General features: G+C 41.4%; 1 protein-coding gene across 1 annotated transcript; it reads right to left on the reverse strand.

The window, feature by feature from the left end:
• Window positions 1–2,314: 2,314 nt before the first annotated feature.
• LOC117658924 (vomeronasal type-2 receptor 26-like) lies at window positions 2,315–3,496 on the reverse strand. The gene has a single exon (XM_060686900.2). The coding sequence runs from the start codon at window positions 3,492–3,494 to the stop codon at window positions 2,595–2,597; it is 900 nt and encodes a 299-aa protein (XP_060542883.2). The 5' UTR covers window positions 3,495–3,496; the 3' UTR covers window positions 2,315–2,594.
• Window positions 3,497–22,238: the final 18,742 nt, after the last annotated feature.

A 22,238-nucleotide genomic window follows, 5' to 3' on the forward strand; every position in this document is an offset into this window, starting at 1 on the left:
CCTTCCAAAAAACCCTAATAAAGTCATCTTCTTCATTAAAGTTTGGTTTTCTTGTCTGAAGAAATTCCCGAAATCCTAGGACCTCTCTTCAATGAACTGCAAAGGATAGAGCACCATGGAGAAAATCTGGATCTTCCCATCTCTGAAAGGGAAGAGACGTGAAATCCATCTGCGCTGTCATAATCCAGATTTTACTATTTCCTTGTAATGACTTCTCTTCCTATTTTGCTATAGTGGGAAACATTCTCAAAACTACCATTACCTCAATTTCCCCTTGAATTAGCACTGAATTGACAGTGCTATTCATGACAATGCTGTACATTTGCATCCCTTCTTTCATTGTACAAAGAATGTCAGTCAAATAAGAAACAAATGGGAATCTTTCAACGAAATCAAAGCAGATTCCACTCTGGGAAAAAATGGGTATCACATTTTGTATGAATTTCTCCCCATTGTCATTATTTAGAGATACGACCCCAATCCACGTCCATTTAAAATGCTGCAATAGTTGGAGAATTCCCTTACCTGTAGATAATGTGCAGGGGTGAAGTCTACTTACTTTCCCTACTGGTTCGGAAGTGCATGCGCCGTACATCACGTGCACGCGCGGACACTCTGTGCATGCACAAACCCTTCTGTGCATGCACAGAGAGTAAAAAAAACCAAGTTACTTCCTGGTTAAAACCAGGAAGTAATGATGATCGGGCGGGTGGGCAGAGCCTCGCACTGCCGTCGCTACCAGTTCTCTGAACCACCCGCTGCCATCGCTACCAATTCGGCTGAACCGGTCCAAACCGGTAGCATTTCACCCCTGATAATGTGGTTTTCTAACTGCTTTTAGACTATTGCAAATGTGTCTGACTCTTTGCAACTCCATTGACTATAGCACACCAGGCCCCACTCATCTCCACAGTCTTCCAAAATTTGCCCAAATTCGGGTTCATTGAATCAATGACACTATCTAACTATCTCATCTTCTGCTGCTTCTCTGTTTGCCTTCAATCTTTCCCAATGTCCTTTCAATGTGTCCTCTCTTTTCATTAAGTAGCCAAAGTATTTGATGACATTTACCTATATGCAAGAGCTAATGGAAGATTATGCAAACCTTTCCATTCTAGTTTTAATTTTTATATGGGAAAAATCATGGGATTGTAGTTGGGAAGTACAACACTGGGGCAGGGGGTTCACAAGGGTTCAAGAATTATACTGTATACATGGGATACATGAATATCTCTAAACTCCATGAAGCATCTTTAATTCTGAAATGTGCCAAAGCCTTAATAATGATTACTCATTTTAGTCTTATATTTAGAGACATAAGCTGGCTTTGTGGATCATGCATGGTTCTTTCCCCATTGGGTAACTTGACAAAGTGGCCAACTTGACAAAGTGACAACTATCCTTCACCAAATTGCTTTGAAGTAATCTTCTCAATGGCCATTTCTTATCTTTGTAGTCATACTTTTCATGGCCACCAGCCTATTCTCCAAGATGACCAAGAGGAAAAGACTTGACATGACCATGGTATCTTTTCTTGCTGTTGTTAGTTGCGAAGTTGTGTCTGACCCATGACGACCCCATGGACAGCGTTCCTTCAGGCCTTCCTGTCCTCTACCATCCCCCGGAGACTATTTAAGCTCAGGCTGACTGCTTCAGTGACTCCATCCTGTCACCTCATTCTCTGTCATCCCCTTCTTCTTTTGCCCTCAATCGTTCCCAGCATTAGGCTCTTCTCCAATGATGCCTTCCTTCTCATTAAGTGGCCATTAAGTATTTGAATGTTATCTTACTATGTCTTTATTTAGAGTGATATTTGCATTATATGGCTTTTCATCTCCTGTCAGCCCTAGAAACCATCTTTACCATTGGACCTTCAGGGCTGCCACATTTATTGCCTGGGAAAATGAGAGGGGGGATTGCATGGAGTGGTGGAGAATTAGCCATAACAACATTCCTTTCTCTGGGAGTCAAGGGCATTTGGCCTGCACCTGGATGGGAGTGACTGGGGGTTGGGACAGTGAATTGATTGGACCATGTGATGGACTTGTGGGTGCAGGGGATGGATCTTTGACTTTAGAAGTAGCTTGTCATGTACCACTGAATCAAAGGCTTTACAGAAGTCTATGTTAATTGCATCTATTGCTTTGCCCTGATCAAGATTTGTAGTCAATTTCAAACCCTTGGTGGAAAATATGTGGCACACACTATTCTGCAATATCTCCCATCATTCTTCACTATCAGTTATACCCAGTACATTTTTGTGGATTTCAGCAACATATCAATAAATCATTTTGTGAAATCATATTTAAGGTGATATTGTAAGAAACTTCTAATGTCCTGTCATTCTTTAATAATGCAATAAATAAACAGAAGATATGGATATGGGAGAGGAATCAAAATGGCCCCTGTACACAAGAAGAAGGGCGAAATGGGAAGATGTGGAGAAATCTGTCCCATAGAATAACCAAGACTCAGATACAATTGAATGGATAACAACATCATCATCAAATGGCAAAAGGTTACAGGTCTTCACTTTGGGGTCTTACTGATTTCTCATGGGTAAAATAATAGAAGGTAATGCAGTTGTAGATCTCTCAGTTATTTCTCTGTTTTATATACTGCTTGCTATTCAGTTCAGGCCTCAGTATGATGATAAAGCATTTAGGGAAAAAGATGCACACAAGGAGCCCCCCACTGGATGCTATAATGGAGAAGATCTCCACAGCCACCATATGTTTGCCCCCTGTAGTCAGATAACTAGGAACAAAGGAGAGCCAAACACTGCAGAAAATCAACATGCTGAAGGTGATAAATTTGGCTTCGTTAAAAGAGTCTGGTAATTTCCTGGCAAAGAAAGCTACAGTAAAGCTGACAAGGGCTAAGAGGAACATGAAGCCCAAGACACAGTAGAACATGACAAAGGAGTTTTCATTACATTCCAGAACAATTTCTTCCACCATTAAGTGCATGTTGAAATCAGGGAATGGAGGAAAAGTTAACAGCCAGACAGTACAAAGAACTACTTGAATGAAAGAGCAGAAAAATACAATGGAAATGGCCAATCTTTTCCCCACCCATTTCCTCATTGTAGACTTTGGTTGGGTGGCCATGAAAGCTAAAACCACCACAATAGTTTTTGCTAACACACATGATACAGCTACAGTAAAAATGACACCAAAAGCACTTTGTCGAAGGAGACAGGTCACTTTATGAGGTTTGCCAATAAATAGTAAAGCGCAAAGGAATGAAAAGAGGAGAGAAATGAGAAGGATGTAAGTGAGGTTTCGGTTGTTGGCCTTGACAATGGGCGTATCCTGGTACTTAATGAAGATACCCAGAACCAACACTATGATAAAAGAGGAAGAAAGAGAACAAATGGCCAAGATGAACCCCAACGTTTCCTCATATGTCAGAAATGTTACAGTTTTTGGAAGACATGAATTCTGTTCCTTGTTTGGATACTGATCTTCTGGACATGGAAAACAGTCATCCATATCTAGGAAAAAAATCAGGTTAGAAACATAATTGTTTTAAAATTAAACTCAAAGAATATGAATGCACTGCTCTGAGGATAGCATGAAGTTTTGTTATCTCAGTCTGAGCTCTTCAGCCCTGTAACTGCTGGCACAATAAGCATATGAGCTTTTCTTTTAAGTTAAATTTTATTAGGAGTAAAACTGGAAAAAAGATTCTAATGATAAGACCAGCATTAGAAAACATTATTGAAATATTTACATGTATTTGTTTTTAAGACAGACTTTGAAAATCGATGAAGATTCTTGAAAATTTTTTTGCAAATTGTTTAATATGACCATTTTATTAAATCTCAGTGGGATTGACCAGTAAAAGGTCACCAGGATCTGCCAAGACAAGACTGGAACTTAGGTTTGCCACTCCAACTTCCATAACTTAACCACTATATCAAATTTTTGTCATTACTGAGGCAACATGAAGTAAAAATGTGGGTGATGAAGAAATAAAGAAATGGATGTAAGAGTTAGAGCGCTTTTATTTGTATCATTAAGTGTGAAATAGACAAGTTGTGCAGTTGGAAGTATGGTAAGAAAGTTTGCAGCAGATTGAAAAGCCACCTGTTCTCTTTCAGGACTCCACCTACATTGTATGAAGTAGATCCTTCCAATGACATTGCAAATACAAAGGGGAAGGATGCGTGAAAAAGGAAGGCTTGTTCATGATCCTGTTTTTCCTCACAGAAAAAGTTATCAAAGAGCTCTGAGAAATAAGGATTATTTCCCTCCGATTTATTGCCATGTCCTTGTACAAGGAAGTGACATTACTTACTGATTATGTGCAGTCAACTCTGGTGTCAACTCTTAGGACACATAAATAGACATTCTCCATGGAACATGTCCCTAATCTGGTCTTTTTGTCTTCCATCGGTGTGCTCATTACCACTCTAAATACAGCTATTCACTTTGCTGCTAGTTCTGAATTTCTCCTCTGTGCTTCTTCCTCTACCTGCATTAGAAGGACTTCCTCTACCCTCATTAGAAGGACTTCCTCTACCTACATTAGAAGGACTTCCATAAATATTTCTCTCTAATTCCATTGTGCCATTTTTTTACGAACAATCACATTGTTTAATTTAACATAGAAATGCCAAATAAAGCTGTGGAGAGCATAAGATTTTATCTCCAAACATGGCTTCTGGTTTGCAGGAGCACAAAATTATATCCCCCCTACATCATCCAAACAAACATAGCCTTTTCATGACAGCTTGAACTGTTGAAGATGGTCTTCTGAAGTAGTTAATATGGATTTGATTTCAATCTCGGCACAGCCTGAATATCAACTATCTCAGCATCCCACCACTGCCAATATGTGAGCTGCCCAGAGAAAATAGGGATTTATCTACTGTGGGACAAAATGGTGTTAAGATCTGTATTCATATCATATTATACATTTACACTGCATCTATAATCTTCTCTGCATCTAGAAAGAGTGCAGAAAAGAGCAATAAAGGTGATTAGGGGACTGGAGGCTAAAACATATGAAGAACAGTTTCAGGAACTGGATATGTCTAGTTTAATGAAAAGAAGGACTAGGGAAGACATGATAGCAGTGTTCCAATATCTCAGGGGTTGTCACAAAGAAGAGGGAGTCAAACTATTCTCCAAACCACCTGAAGGTAGAACAAGAAGCAACGGGTGGAAACTAATCAAGGAGAGAAACAACTTAGAACTAAAGAGAAATTACTTGACAGTTAGAACAATTAATCAGTGGAACAACTTGCTAGCAGAAGTTGTGAATGCTCCAAAACTGGAAATTTTTAAGAAGATGATGGATAACCATTTGTCTGAAGTGGTGTAGGATTTCCTGCCTGGGCACGGGATTGGACTAGAAGACCTCCAAGGCCCCTTGCAACTCTGTTATTCTGTTCTGTTCTGTTCTGTTCTGTTCTATTCTACTCTAGTCAATTCTAGTCGATTCGATTCTAAACTGTGAAAATGTTTCATCTGCACAAAAATGAATATTTACGGTACCTAATATCAATACATCTGTAAAATCTGCATCACTCATTGTTCATCACTCACCTATTCCATTTGAAATCTTTCCTTCTGGACAGTGAAGACAGTCGTAACAACAAAATGGCTTCCCTTCTATTTTGTTCTTAGCATAACCCAAAGGGCAATAGTTATTACACAGAGAAAGTGGGCGGACCTGTTCATAAAGGATAGAAGAGAATTGTTTGCATATTGCAAGACTGTTCTGGTCTACAAAGCTACCACTGTGTATCAGGTTTGGTGGAAATCCTTGTGAGTGGTCAGTGGGGAAAAAAAAGGGAAGAAAATGCCATGGGATTTATAGAGCTTCCACAAATAGTCTTTGTTGTGGCTCTGTGATTAGAATGTAGTCTTGCAGGCTAACTCTACCCACAGCCTGATGAATTCAAGGTTGACTCAGCCTTCCATCTTTCCATTTCGGTAAAATGAGGACCCAGATTGTTGGGAGCAATAAGCTGAAATTGCACAGAAACTGCAAGGCAATATGAAGCAGTTTATAAGTCTATGTGCTATTGCTATTCCTATTGCTAATATAGTTTACTTTGTCTCCTTTGTATTTTGTCAGCTTCCTACAGCCTTTTCTAGTATTCTGGTAAATTACTACTAAAAGAAATCACATGGTTTAGTTTCTATACCATCAACCAAGAACTATTCTATGCCAATTCCTGCTGTGATTTAAGATGATATGTTTTGCATAATGATATGGATTACGTATGTAGAAAGTTCGCACCCACCCATCTCCTAGAAGAATGAAATATTTTGAAGAATATTTAAAAAGGCAGGATAAAATATATCTCCTAAGAGAGAAATAGAAATCTTAAGGGAGACAGAAACTCAGCCCAAACTCCCTCCCCCCAGCAGATATTTTGTGCCCATTAAGAGAGACTGGGCCATCCTATCTACAAAACAAAAGACTTTCAGCTTCAGGGTGAGGGGATTAAAACATGACCCTCCAGGACACAATAAGATTAACCCACTAGTAGCACTACATTGCAGAATCTCCTAAGGACTTTATATCACCCAGAAAACTTCAAGAAAACCTGAGACAACCTACAGAGCTATGTCCCCTACAACAGCCAATAGAATGCATGTTCTTGCACAGGAACAGGAAGTTCAAGTTCAAAGCCCAAGAGAAGGTATAAATATCCCCCTCTCTCAACTCCATGTGTTCAGCTGCACTAGAGAACCATGTGTTTGGTGGTTCTGCTTCATCATTAAACCATCTTTCCAATCAGCCTTCATGTTTCCAGTGTCTTTCTCTCAGCTTGGAACTGAACCAAATGGATATTTCTTCCAACACATAATTAAGAGGTTCTTATAGAATAAATATTTCTCCTAATTTTTAGGGGATTTATTTTGGTTACACTTAAAATATTCACCTTTTCTGCTCTGTCTAAATGTGTAAAAGCTTTGTTCACCTGGTTAGTACATCACTTCTAAAGGCATTTTTTTCTTCTTTTAACTTGCAGGAGTACTGTACGGCAATTAAACCTCCCTTCCTATAACATCAATCCTTATAAGTTTTCCCAGGCACATCTTTTGGTATTTCAGACATAGGAATCACAGGAATTATCCCACAGGTGACATCTATTCAGTTAAAACATTAGTAACCTCATCCTAGATTATCCAAACCTGGTTAAACCTGCTTGGCCAAATGATCAATTTTTCATCCATTTTTAACCTGTCCTCCTGGGAAGTCAGAGATCCTATTCCACCAACTTTGACTTTCAAAAAGGATTTATTTGGGAATGTAACCCAATTGATGACATCAAACCCAGCCTTTAGTTCTCCGTTTTGGTTGAAAGATAATGTTTCTCCTGCAGTATTATTGAATGAGATGCTTCTTACTATTTGATTGAGCTGCAAAACAGAAACAAAGAATAAAGGGAGGGGACAAACAATTCATCAGAATCTGTAAAATGATGAAAGCCTACCTCCATTTCACAAAGTATATTTCCAAAGTATGGAAAAGAAAGGATAGTTTTTACATGTAGGTTATATCTTAATGGAAGGGACTTGTCTCCATTTTGTGATAAGTTCTCAAAGTCATGCAAGCATATTTGAACCTCATAATCTGAGTCAGAGAAAGTGCTTTAAGAAATTTGTTTATTTTTCCACACAAAATTTGTTAACTTTTTATTGGGATTTGCAATGAGGAAGCAAGTAGCTATTAGAAGTTGCCAGATTAGCTTAATTGAACCCCTTGATATATTGAGTTAATATAAATTTTAAGATGCATATGGAAATTACGTTACATTACGATGAAATGTAAAAAAAGAATCAATCTAACCTGCGTAGAAAAATAACACTGTCTGACTGGTTGTATTGTATTGTATTGTATTATAATAAATTTTAATAAAAAATTTTAAAAAGAAAAGAAATTGAATTGATTCATCATATAGTACTTGCATGCTGTCATTTGATCAATTCAGCAAATTCCCACTTCCCTCATAACAAAGTTAAAAGGGAGATGATAATAATAAGTGCTAAAATGCTTTTAAGTATAGTCCTTTTCAGAATGGTAGTAATCATTCAAGTTAAATTTAAGGGTTAAGGTTTTCTGGTATGGTTGAAAGATTGGATAACTTTAAAAAATCCAAGGTTGTTAGACCTTGAAGGTTTTGATTTGGGTGGTATGCCTATCCGTGGTCTGACAAAGTAAAAGTTAATCCTGGTTTTAGGATTCATGCTATTAGATAATTGATTGCACATGGAAGTATAAAAAAAGATTAGCTGAAAAAGTGCCACTATTGCCTTATTTATTTATTTTAATTTTATTTATTAGAATTTGTCAGACAAAGACGAGAGCAAGAATAAAAGAATAGAAAAACAATGACAGGACCAATAGGCACCTTAGTGCACTTAAGCACACCCTTTCTACTGACCACTTTTTTTTTTATTTGATTTATATGCCGCCCTTCTCCGGAGACTCAGGGCAGCTTACAATTTTTTTTTTTTTAATTTAATTTGTATACCGCCCTTCTCCCAGAAGGGACTCAGGGCGGTGAACAGCCAAAATTAAAAAACATACAAATGCAAAAGTTAAGATAATTAAAAGAATTAAATCATTGGCTACCCAAATTTAAAACCCCAAATCCATAAAATTTAAAATCCCAATTAAAAACCATTTAGGCTAGGCCGGCTTGATGAAATAAAAACGTCTTCAGGGCTTTACGGAAGGTCCGGAGGTCCGGGATCAATCGTATTCCAGGAGGCAGCTCATTCCACAGGGCGGGTGCCCCCACAGAGAAGGCTCGCCCCCTGGGGGCCGCCAGCCGACATTGCCTGACCGACGGCACCCCGAGGAGGCCCTCTCTGTGAGAGCGTATTGGCCGGTGGGAGGTTATCGGTAGCAGCAGGCGGTCTCGCAAATACCCTGGCCCTAAGCCATGGAGCGCTTTAAAGATGAGAACCAACACCTTAAAGCGCACCCGGAAGACCACCGGGAGCCAATGCAGCTCGCGCAGGAGAGGTGTTACGTGGGAGCGCCACGTCGCTCCCATAATCACCCGCGCAGCCGCATTCTGCACCAGCTGGAGCCTCCGGGTGCTCCTCAGGGGGAGCCCCATGTAGAGAGCGTTACAGTAGTCCAGGCGTGACGTAACCAAGGCATGAGTGACTGTGCACAAGGAGTCCCGATCCAGAACGGGGCGCAACTGGCGTATCAGGCGAACCTGATAAAAAGCCCCCCTGGCCACGGCCGTCATATGCTCTTCTAAAGACAGCCGTGTGTCCAGGAGGACGCCCAAGTTGCGAGCCCCCTCTGTGGGGGTCAGTGACTCGCCCCCAATAGCCAGCGATGGCACCAGCTGGCTATACCGGGACGCCGGCATCCACAGCCACTCGGTCTTGGAAGGGTTGAGCCGAAGCCTGTTCCTCCCCATCCAGACCCGCACGGCCTCCAGACACTGGGACATCACTTCGAGGGCATCATTGGGGTGGTCTGGGGTGGAAATGTACAGCTGAGTGTCATCAGCGTACAGATGGCATCGCACCCCAAAACCACGGATGATCTCACCCAGCGGCTTCACATAAATGTTGAACAGGAGCGGCGAGAGGACCGACCCTTGTGGCACCCCGCAAGCAAGGCGCCTCGAAGTCGACCTCTGCCCCCCTGCCAACACAGACTGTGACCGGTCAGAGAGATAGGAGGAGAACCACCGCAACACGGTGCCTCCCACCCCCAGTCCCTCCAGCCGGCGCAGCATGATACCATGGTCGATGGTATCAAAAGCCGCTGAGAGGTCTAACAGGACCAGAACAGAGGAACAACCCCTGTCCCGAGCCCTCCAGAGATCATCCACCAATGCGACCAATGCCGTCACCGTGCTGTACCCAGGCCTGAAGCCGGACTGGCACGGATCTAGATAGACGGTTTCATCCAGGAACTGTGGGAGCTGGCGCGCAACCACACTCTCCACAACCTTCGCAACAAAGCGAAGGTTGGAGACCGGACGATAGTTTGCCAAAACGGCCAGGTCCAGAGAAGGCTTCTTGAGGAGGGGCCTCACCACCGCCTCTTTCAAGGCGGGAGGCAAGAAACCCTCTCTCAGAGAAGCATTTATGATCCTCTGGAGCCAGCCTCGTGTTACCTCCCGGGTGGCCAGTACCAGCCAGGAGGGGCACAGGTCCAATAAACATGTGGTTGCGTTTAATCTCCCCAGGATCCTGTCCACGTCCTCAGGAGTCACAGGGTCGAACTCATCCCAGGTAACATTCTCAAGACCAGCCTCAGTCACCCCGCCGGGATCTACCCAGTCAGAGTCCAAGCCTTCCCGAATCTGAGCGATTTTATCGTGCAGATACTGTGCAAAATCCTCAGCCTGCCCTTGCAAGGGGTCCTCCCGTGCTCCCTGATGTAGGAGGGAGCGGGTCACCCTAAACAAGGCGGCTGGGCGGTTATCTGCCGATGCAATAAGAGCGGAAAAGTGGTTACGCTTTGCCGCTTTTATCGCCACTAGATAGGTCTTAATATGAGACCTAACTAGTGTTCGGTCGGATTCGGAGCGACTCGCCCTCCAACCACTCTCTAGGCATCTTTTCCGGCGCTTCATCTCCCTCAGCTCCTCGGAAAACCAAGGGACTGGGCAGGTTCGGCGTCGGGTCAGAGGCCGCAAAGGCACGACTCGGTCCAGAGCACCGGCGGCTGTCCTATCCCAGGCAGCCACCAGATCTTCAGCCGAGTCGTGTGCCAGAGTTTCAGGAACTGGCCCAAGCTCCCTCTGGAACCTATCAGGATCCATCAGGCGCCTGGGGCGGAACCACCTGGTCGGTTCCGCCTCCCTGCAGTGGGGTGCAGCGGTCGAAAGGTCCAGTCTCAGGAGAGAATGGTCCGACCATGACAGGGGTTCAATAACTATATCCCCTATATCCAGACCACTCCGCCACTGACCAGAGATAAAAACCAAGTCCAGAGTGTGTCCTCCCGCGTGAGTGGGGCCATGAATTAATTGTGTCAGGTCCATGGCTGTCATGGAAGCCATAAACTCCCGAGCCATCCCAGACGCCCCACCGGTAGATGGCAGGTTGAAATCCCCCATGACCAAAAGTCTGGGGGTATCAACCGCCACCCCGGCAATAACGTTGAGAAGCTCGGGCAGGGCCGCTGTCATGTGGCAGGGAGCCAGGTACGCGATCAGCAGGCCCACCTGCATCCCATGGCCCCACTTCACCAGGAGAGACTCACATCCGGCTATCTGAGGTACAGTGGCCACCCTCGGATCAAGACCTTCCTTTATAACGACCGCCACCCCCCCACCCCTGCCCTGGGCCCTTGGCTGATGGAATGCGCGGAAACCTGGTGGGCACATCTCTACGAGGGGGACCCCCCCTCTTGGCCCAACCAGGTCTCCGTAATACCTGCCAGGTCCGCACCCCCCTCCTGTATTAGCTCACAAATGAGGGGGGCCTTATTAACCACGGACCTGGCGTTGCACAACATCAGTCTAAGGCCTGGGCTCTGAGACTCTGGACAGCCGGGGAAACGAGAAGAGTCATGGGGGCCGAGGCATGCCACCGCTTGGAGATAGCGGGTGCGTGCCCCCACCACCTGATGTGGCCCCCTACTCCCGCCATATCTGCCCCTCCCAACCACGGTCCTGATAGAACTGCCCTCCACCCTATCCACACTGAGCTCCTCCACACCCCGCTCCCCGCCTTCCGTTCCATGCCCCTGTAACGGGCCTGACCTATGCCCCTCCCTCCCCACCCCCCGCCCTAAGCCCCTTAAAAGATTACAAAAAGACAATCTTAAAAAACTCCACAACCCCCTCTTTGCGGCATGCCACCTCTCGGGGTTCCAAAGCCCGTCATCGAGGTAGGCCCTCGATAGAGTGGAGGGCCAAGCCTGCGAGAGGGGGGAGTCTCGCAGACCAAGAAGCTCCGCTGCGGAATACATCTTGACCACAGAGGATGGGAGCAACCATATCCTAGGGGTCCATATAGAAGGTCCAGGGGAGAGACATGGAATGGGAGTCTCAAAAACATTTTCAAACAATGCGTTAAGCAATAGCCTTCATACTTTTGTATATTTATACAAAGTCAGCTTATTGCCCCCACAAACTGGGTCCTCATTTAACCTACCTTAGAAAGGATGGAAGGCTGAGTCAACCTTGAGCCTGGTAAGATTCGAACCTGCAGAAATTGCAGGCAGCTGTGTTAATTACAGGGTGCATTAAACTACTGTACTACCAAGGCTCCTCATAGTTAAGTATGATTAAGTTGTCATACTTAATACAGAAGTCAATTTGTCACTGAAACTATGGAAATCTGTAGCTGAAACAATTAGGTAGAGCATTCCAGACTTATCATATTTTTTACAGTCAAGTTTAGAATGATTTCATTGAGTTTTAAGTGGTTGTTGGCATGCATATAATTGCAATTAAAGCAGAAAAAATCATTTGCAGATAAAACATTACTACGTATAATTTTGTATGCAATACCTAGGTCTGACTGCAAGCGACACAGTTCTAAGTTATCCAAACCGAGAATTCCGAGCCTAGTAGCATAGGGAATTCTGTGGTGTACCGAAGAGTGCAAAACTTTTCTCGTGAAATACTTCTGAACTCGCTCAATTGTGCTGATGTCAGATATCTAGTGGGGATTCCATTGAACAATACTCTAAGATTGGTCTAGAACAGTGATGGCTAACCTTTTTGCCATCGTGTGCCGGGAGAGGGGGGGCGGGGGGAGGGTCGCGCACGCACGTGCCCACGCACATGTGTGCGCAACCCCCCTCCCCTCCCCCCGCTCCTGGCACATGATGGCCTTGTAGGCCTGTTTTTCTTTCTTACCTAGTTCCAGATCCTCTCTGTGTATCTGGGAATGGCGAAAACAGCCTTTCCCACTCCCTTGGAGGCCCTACGGAGCCTAAAAATGCCCATTTCCCAACTCCCGGTGGGACAGGAAGTGACATTTTTTGCTGTCCCCAGCCTCCAGAACCTCTCTAGGCGTCTCTAGGAGCCTCTCTAGGAGTCTCTGGAGGCTGGGGACAGGAAAAAACATCACTTCTTGTCCCACCGGGAGTGGGGAAATGGACCCTTTGAGCCTCCATAGGGCCTCCAAGGAAGTGGGAAAGGCTGTTTTCGCCGTTCCCAGATACACAGAGAGGATCTGGAGCCAGGTAAGAAAAAAAAAACGGGCCTTCCCCACCCCACCCCCAGGCCCTCCAGAGGCAGGAAACAGCCCGAAACGGCCCAAAAATCAGTTGGCCGGCGCACGCATACGCCCCAGAGCTGAGCTGGTGTGCCCACTAATATGGCTCCGCGTGCCACCTGTGGCATGCGTGCCATAGGTTCGCCATCACGGGTCTAGAATAAGTTTTATAAGCTCTAATTAGCAATACGATGTTTCCAGAAAAAAACTGCTTAAAATTAAATTTACAACTCTTAATCCTTTTGTAGCGACGCTGTTACAGTGGACTTTAGAGCATAGATCATCAGAGATAAGTACATCTAGGTCCTTGACATGTGGCCCATGATGCTACAATAACCATAAATGTAGGCTGATTGGTGAGCACCTGATATGCTGTGAGGATGGGGAGTGGCCCGCAGAGCTTTGGAAGTGCTCATGAAGCACTACATAGAACAGAGATGATATTGGATTTATTGAGGGATTTAAGATAAAGAGAACAATTGGTAAGTGAAGGGTTTGCTTGTGATTGGTTTAATTATTATAGAATTTTTGAAAGATTTAGATTTGTTTAAAAAATTTTTTTCACAGGAACTAAATCTGAACTGTACATTAATTTATGTTCACTTGATTTCTAAAGTATATCAAATGTTACTGCAGATGAACCTAGAAGATGAATATGTTAAAGAGTGTATGGTAAAATGAACAAAAAAAAAATGGGTATAATATAATGCTAGATAAATGGGAAAATGTATGGACGAATGGACTAAAATTTACATTAAGGGATAGTTTTATAAAATGATGCATCATTGGTACTTGACTCCAGATAGACCATCGAAAATGTATAACGGAATTTCTAATAAGTGCTGGAAACGTAGTCAAAATCCAGGTTCAGTTTATCATATGTGGTGGTCTTGCAAATATGTGAAAACATGTTGGATAAACATAACCATGACTATGCAAACATATTTAAGATGCAAATATTAATGAAATCTGAAGCTTTTTTTTTAGGTATGATGGATATGCCAATTGAAAAACAATTTGGGGTGCTATTCCTTCACATGGTGACAGCTGCAAAGATTGTTCTTGCCTAACACTGGAAAGAAAAAGTAATGCCGAGAATCAAGAATGGATTCTGAAATTGACTGAATTAGCAGAGATGGAAAAATTAACTGCTTTGATTAGAGATAATGAATTAGACAGTTTTATAAGAGACTGGAAACCGTTTGTGGACTTTTTGCATGTTAAATATCATAACAGAGGGTTAACAGAGGGATTTGAAGATTAGTGTAATGATTAGTTCAACCTGTTGATTGCTTTTTCTTTTTTCTTCTTATATTTGTAAGGAGGGAGATTTATTGCTTTTTCTTTTCTCCACCGAGCCAGGGTGGATCCTACATGCTAAATCAGTGATGTGATTCAAGTAATTTAACAAACGGTTCTCCCTAATTACAGGCTGGGTAGGCATGCTGGAGGGGGGGGGGGTCATGTGACTGAGTGCGTGTGGCCAACTTGACGTCACAGCAAGTTGGGGCAGCGCATGTAGGTCAAAGTGGCAGTGGTGATGGCCGGAGTCTTAGTGCGGGAGTGAAACACTCCACTACTTGCCTTTGCACAGCAACACCATTCCGCCTTCATTGGGGTACATTTGCACTCAAGGTGGGTCTCAACTCCTGCTGGTTTGGGCTCGGAGCTGTAAGCCATATCTGGGAAGCACTGCAGCAGAGAGAAGCAGCTGGGTCTGATTCTCTGGCACCTCATCTCTTGCTGGGTCTCACTGCCTGACAGTCATGTTGATTTTTTAAAAAAATTGCAGCAGGGAACAGTGGGCCTTCTGGCCTTTGTTGGTGCAGCTGGGCATACCTCAGTTGTTTGGGGAGATGTGTAACCTGCTCTCCATCCTGAGACACTGGCCTGCTGCATTTCCCACTGCCGCCTCATGGCCTGCCCACTGACCCGACCTGCGCCACTGCCACTGTTGCCAATTCATGGCCGAAGTGGCCTGCCTGCTGCTCTTGCAGCGCCTTGTGCACCACAATGAAATTTAGCGTGCTTCACAATAGGACAGATCAGGTCATCTTCTCCTCCTGGAGGCCGTTATGACACAGAACCACAATGTGCCCCTGCCCCACTCATCCATGGCATCAGCGGCTTTACCCTATTCTTTTTTTCTTTTTTTAAAATCTTATTTCATTGGATAGGAAATGTACTATAACCAAAAGCAACATGATATTGAACAAGATATTTATCTGGCCATTTGATGATATGGAGATAAATTTATACAATTGTATGTCAGAGATATGTTAACACAATGGATAGAAGAAACCAGTGGTGGGTTTCAAAATATTTTACTACCGGTTCTGTGGGTGTGGCTTGGTGGGCGTGGCATGGCATGGCATGGCTTGGTGGGCGTGGCATGGCATGGCATGGCATGGCAGGGGAAAGATACTGTAAAATCTCCATTCCCTCCCCACTCCAGGGGAAGGATACTGCAAAATCCCCATTTCCTCCCGATCAGCTGGGACTTGGGAGACAGAGAATAGATGGGACAGGGCCAGTCAGAATTTTTACTACAGGTTCTCCAAACTACTCAAAATTTCTGCTACCAGTTCTCCAGAACTGGTCAGAACCTGCTGAAACCCACCTCTGTAAGAAACCCTTATGATGGGAGTCATTACCTTCCATGGATGAAGTTGGAGAAGTTCAATAAGTCCTACTGTGCCTACTCTTGCTCTGTTTCTGAAGGTAGTTGAATAAGCAACATGTAATGCTTGTGCCAAAATGTAGACTGTATTGTAGATGCTGTAGCTGTGGCCAGTCATGTCCATTTCAAAAACAGATACAAGGAGGGTCTCTATCTTCTCCTCCCCAGTGCATATCAATGGACTGTCCATTATGGAGTTGCTCTTCTCACCAACCATGGAGCCTGAGAACACACATCCAAATGCCTCCTCCCAAAAAACCCTAATAAAGTCATCTTCTTCATTAAAGTTTGGTTTTCTTCTCTGAAGAAATTTCCGAAATCCTACGACCTCTCTTGAATGAACTGCAAAGGATAGAGCACCATGGAGAAAATCTAGGTCTTCCCATCTCTGAAAAGGAAGAGATGTGAAATCCATTTGGGCTGTCATAATCCATATTTTACTATTTCCTTGTACTGGTATCTCTTCAAATTTTAACATTGAAGGAAACATTCTCAAAACTATCATTACTTCAATTTCACCTTGAATCAACACCGAATTGGCGGTGCTATTCATCATAATGTGGTACATTTCCATCCCTTCTTTCACCGTATCAGCAATGTCAGTAGAATAAGAAGCCAATGGGAATCTTTCAATGAAGTCAAAGCAGATTCCATTTCGGGCAAATATTGGTATCACATTTTGTACAAATTTCCTCCCATTCTCATTATTCACAGATACGACCCCAATCCATGTCCATTTAAAATGCTGCAATAGCTGAAGAATTCCCTCATACTGAAGGTTCATATTTGGAAACATTTGGTGATAGAAACCTGCCTGTTTGTCCTTATTTGTCACTGGAGCAGAGCCATACATAAACTATAGAAATTCAAAAGGATTCAGAAAGGAGACAATAGGCTTTGATTTTTTAAAAAGTGCCTTAATGTATTTTTTTATTATAGTACACAAAGCAAAAGTTTAGTTCCATAACATATTAACACGCTTAGATTTGGCATTTGACTCTTCCAACACTTTCAAGCATAATCCATAATCTTTTAAGACTAAGACCCAATTTATCATATTTATATTGCCTCAATTTTGCTTTGATTTCTTTGGGGCTTCCTTTCCTGTATAAATCTTCACGTTTAGTGCATTCTATTGTCTAAGCTCTGGATAGAAATTTATTTATTAAATTAGTTTGTGAATTCAGTCAAGAACATTTGGTGCACCAGGAACTTTCTCATCCAGTTAACATGGATGAGGTTCACCATCCTCACATGGAACATCCAACTATTAACAAGAGTGCTGCTTAGATTTGAAAATAAATTTGAAAGAAAAATGTTCCTCTTGATTTCCGTCAGTGTTTACTTTATGCCAGCGATCAAGTCTAATTTATATAAAATGAGAAATTTAACTGGATTTTATCCATACTACATATACATGGTTACCTGAGGAAATTTGTAGATGTGTAGAATGATGGCCACATGAAGACATACATCACTGTCAGGTCCTCCAATAATTGCTACTGGATGTTTCTGAATGTCACAGTTGTAATTAGGAATTAATCTGCCTTTAGAGGAAAGGAGTTGAATTGTAGCATGGTACATCCATTTTGGATTAAAATGGCTGTTATAGATTTGAAAGCCCAGGGTAACATTGGGTAAAATATGGGGATTGGTATTGATCTCCTTAACAGCAAATACTAAAGCCAGGATATGTTGGTAAATCTGTGTTATGACCCTGAAGGGAGAGGAACATGATTTGATGTAACTCATTTCTTGCAGAATATGATATCTATTTTGCCTCTCCTTTCAAATATACTGTAATATAAGGAGTTGACCCAGTCTATATATGTAAGAAGCAATAAGTTTCATTCATTGCACTTATTTAAGCTAATAAAATAATCAAAGCACTTTATTTGAAATATATAGTGGACATCAGATTTACCAAGTTGCTTCCTCTTTGGCCAGGTATCTCAATATTTTTATTATAGGACAGTATTATTAGCATGTCAGTGATGCCTTCACTATTGACCCAGGAAGCAACAGTGAACATCAATCTCTTGGACATTTTTTTAATGAGAGTTGCTGATGGGATCTATAATGGAGTTCTTTTTCCACCTTTTCTTCAATTCCATCTTTTCTCTGGAAATACATGGCAAGACTAGGACAGTGCTACTTGTTAGATTAGGTTGGATGCTCATTAAAAGAAGTGACTAGGGAAGGAACCTTGGGTCTCAACTCCCCCCATGGAGCTTGGTCATTGTGAAAGAAGCAGCACCATTTGTATAAATATGAATATTCAAAAATATAATTAAAGAAAGTATATTGTACATTATCTCCAAAGAAAAGAACCTGGGTTCCATAGACCAACCCTAATATTGGTGAAATTTAGGGGAGGGGGACAATGACAAAGACTTAACTAGACAGAAATAAACATCCATTCTCTAACATTCTTTGCTTGGAATTTGATGATCCAATGTCAATCAAGCAAATAAAGGCACCAAATATGCAAAGTACATAAAATGATTATGCATATGCAGGGATACTGTAAATATACAGATATAACACATATAGCCAGCAATTATTTCATGCGCTACAGATGACTCAAGACTACATGGTGAATTTGATGCAAACTATCAGTACACCTGTAGCTATATCATATGAATAATACAATTCATACAATGCCCTTTCACTTACTCCCCTTCAGGTCTATTTGACATATATTTCTCTGACCATAACTGAATACTTACATGAATTTGATGCAAAATATCAGCATACATGTTGTTGTGTTATATGCATAACAGAATTCAAATAATGAATTTTCACTCACTCATTTCACTCATTCATCTTCAGGTCTATTTGACATATATCTCTCTGGCCATAACTCAATACTTACATACTTTCCTCAAAGAGGTTTCTAGAAGGAGGTGCCTTAAAGTCCATCATCATATAAAACAGGAAGATCTGAGAAATGATGCTAGCAAAGTGGATGTCCCCTGACTGGTATTGTTTGTGGAGAAGAGGCAGAGGATCTGCAGTGCTGCATTTACTCAGAGAAAGGTGACACATTCCTTGTGGACCAAGCATTAATAGCAATGTTATAGACCTAATACATAGAAGAAAACAATTCATTCTTCAATGTGTGTCACCTTTCTCCAGCTCGTCTTGTCCTTCTAGATTTTTAATTTATGTCCAAAAGAAATAGTTGCTGCCTGTTTCTGTACTTGTCTTTATATTTTATTTCTGTGCTTATGGAGAAATTGGAAAGCTGAGACATTGAGATAAAAATCACATGCGGTCAAGCAGTAGCTAACTGGAATTGCAGATGGGGATGTTCCAGGGGCAGTTATTAACAGATTTTGATCTATTTGAGGTTTCTCCCTGTCTTCTGATTATAGGTTTTGTCATGTCTTCATGTTTATACTTGTTATTACTATTGAGATAACCACCAACTCCCAGGCCCTGAGGGACCTTGAACAAGAAGGAACAGTTTGTTTGTCATGTCTCAAAAAAAAATAATATCTCTACTTGACACCAAGCAATAATGAGATTTGACAGCAAGCCTCAAAGCAGCAAGGATGAAAAAGATAATTAAATGCAGACATGAAAGTCCCAGTTATTTGCAATGTTGTATTTATAACAGTGAAGGGGGAGTCTCTGTGAAGTCCATAGAAAATAAATGCTACGGATGGATGGATGGATGGATGGATGGATGGATGGATGGATGGATGGATGGAAGAATGAATGAATTAATTAAAAAGGTCCTGGCAAAATGATATCATTTGTGCTACCTCCATAATTGATCCCATGGTATTGTTCCTTGAAACTGGGTTTACATGACTTTTTTTTAACAGTTTGACTTATTGATTTTGCAAATCATATGCAATGATTCATATGCAATGATCAATTCCTGATTTCATACAGTGCTCAAATACTGATTTCAGAAGCCACTTCCCTTCCACAAAACAAGAAAACAACAAGAACAACAGCAATTTTGGGCCAAATTATCTAAATGGGTTTTATATTGTGTTTTAATTTTTGTAGTTTGTGTGTTTTATCTTTTTGGCTGTTCACTACCCTGAGTTCTTCGGGAGTAGGGCGGTATATAAATAAAATAAAATAAAATAAAATAAAATAAAATAAAATAAAATAAAATAAAATAAAATAAAATAAAATAAAATAAAATAATAAAAGAAAAGAAAAGAAAAGAAAAGAAAAGAAAAGAAAAGAAAAGAAAAGAAAAAGAAAAAACACCACACCTCTCTGTTGTTTTGCTCATCCCAAGGACAAACCCCATTGAAGCCAAACTGTTCACATCTGCCTCCTCCCAATTGGAGACTATCCATTGTGATTTCCTATCTTTCAAATGAATTCCAGCTTTCTTAGTGGAAATCAGGCACATTCTTAAAATGCAAAAGAATATTATGTAATATATATATATATATATATATATATATATATATATATATATATATGAAAAAATATGAAAATAAACATTTAAAAGGTGGCTTCCCATCTTCATTTCAGTAGTTCTTCATTTTGCAGCAATATCTCCTCAATAGTGACAATTTTAATTCCTCCCATTTTAATATCACCTTCTTAAGATGTTTATTCTTTCAATAACAAAACATATATATTTATATGCATGTAGATATGTTTGTATATGAAAGAGATAATGTGGATTTTCTGTCAGAAAATGGAGTTATAATAGAGAAGACATCAAAACAACATAAGGGCTGGAATCTGGTTGTTTCAACCGAGATAACTTTGCTCTGCAACAGCTGTATTATTTTTCCTTTCCAACATTGCAGATGGCATGGCATTAAAACAGGTCAAAGAGAGAGGTCTGCATGGTGTTCCACAGTTGGAAAATTTCAGGAAGATTTTGCAGTTAAGATGGTCTAGGAGGTTGTTGTAGGGAGTTGTTTTCTCCTGTCATTTGAAAAAACAGCACTGTCATGTTTTGGCATTTTGTGATCAGCAGAAGGCCAAAGGCGTCTTCATTCTGTATGCCATTCATTCTACATAGTTTCATTTTTAACTAATCAGTAATATTCTAGCATTGCCCTTTTTATTTGTCTCAGAATACTAAAACACAACAACAGAAAGGTCCTGAAATCTTTTGCTTCTTTAACATCATACGAGGGAAGATGTATTCAATTCTTATTTCCTATCATCACCTGCTATTCTGGGTTTACACAAGCCAAGACCAAGAAAAAGCGCTCCTTTCCACTTTTCATTAATTGCAAAATAGAAGGACATCTGATAAATCTCTTTGCTAAAACATAACTTTGAGACATTAGGTAAAGGTAAAGTTTCTCCTCGCACATATGTGCTAGTCATTCCCGACTATAGTGGGCGGTGCTCATCTCTATTTCAAAGCGGAAGAGCCAGCACTGTCTGAAGATGTCTCTGTGGTCATGTGGCCAGCATTGAACTTGAAAATTGCAAGTATTAGTGCTTTGTTGACTTTTTAATTCAAAAGAGAAAGCGAGTGAGTGAAAGTGATTTGAAAAAATATGGCGCCCAGCATTTGAGTTAACGAGCTAGTGAAAGTGGATTTGTGAAGTCATCCTGCTTTGCTATAAAGTTACAAAGCTGCTACAAAGTTGCTCTATTTAAAGAAAAAAAATTCCTTTTTCTAAAATTTGACTTTGCTTTACTTCAGTTTCGTTTGACTAAATCTGGGGGACTTTTTTAGAAGTTTCTGTGGAGGAGGGAAAGGAAAAGGAACTTCCCTCTTCAGAAAAACTAGCCTACGTAGCAGGATGGCTTCAAAGAAGCAGGAAGGGAAGGTAACAGGGGGGGGATCCCCCACACATAAACATGAAATGCAGCCTCCCCCTGCTCAACAGCTACAGACTCAGAAAAAAGAGTTTGATGTGGGAGATTTAAAAGAATTTATTTCTAAAATTCTGGATGATAAATTTCAAAAATCCCAACAGGAAATAGATGACAAAATTCAAAAGTCTCATCAGGAAATTATGCATGAAATTAATGAAGTTAAAGATATGGTGAAACAGAATCAAAATAAGGTGACCAAAAAAATATCAGAAGTTGCGTCTGGCCTGGCAGAATTTATTATCAAAGTTGATTCTAAAGTGGAAGAATTTAAATCAGAAGTTAATGTCAAGATGAAAGATAATGACTATAAGATTTCTGATGTGGATGATAAAATGCAGAAAGTCGAGAACGAAATTGTTATGATGCAATTCAGGGCAATGGAATTCGCTATACGGCTTCGAGGAATTCGAGAAGATGATAGACAGGATTTGAGACAGGTCTGCTCTGAGGCCTTGGCTGTGATATTAAAAATTAATCCTGATGTGGTTTTTTACAAAATAGATAAAATTTACAGAGTGAATTCTTGGGTGGCCAGACAAAGACAACTGCCTAGAGAT

This window comes from Pantherophis guttatus, chromosome 4 (assembly GCF_059756535.1).
Source record: "Pantherophis guttatus breed Tessera chromosome 4, ASM5975653v1, whole genome shotgun sequence".
In the NCBI taxonomy this organism is placed as follows: domain Eukaryota; kingdom Metazoa; phylum Chordata; class Lepidosauria; order Squamata; family Colubridae; genus Pantherophis; species Pantherophis guttatus.

Bases quoted from the DNA above. Each gene is read 5' to 3' on its own strand.
- LOC117658924 (XM_060686900.2), bottom strand. From the start codon at position 3,494: ATGGATGACTGTTTTCCATGTCCAGAAGATCAGTATCCAAACAAGGAA.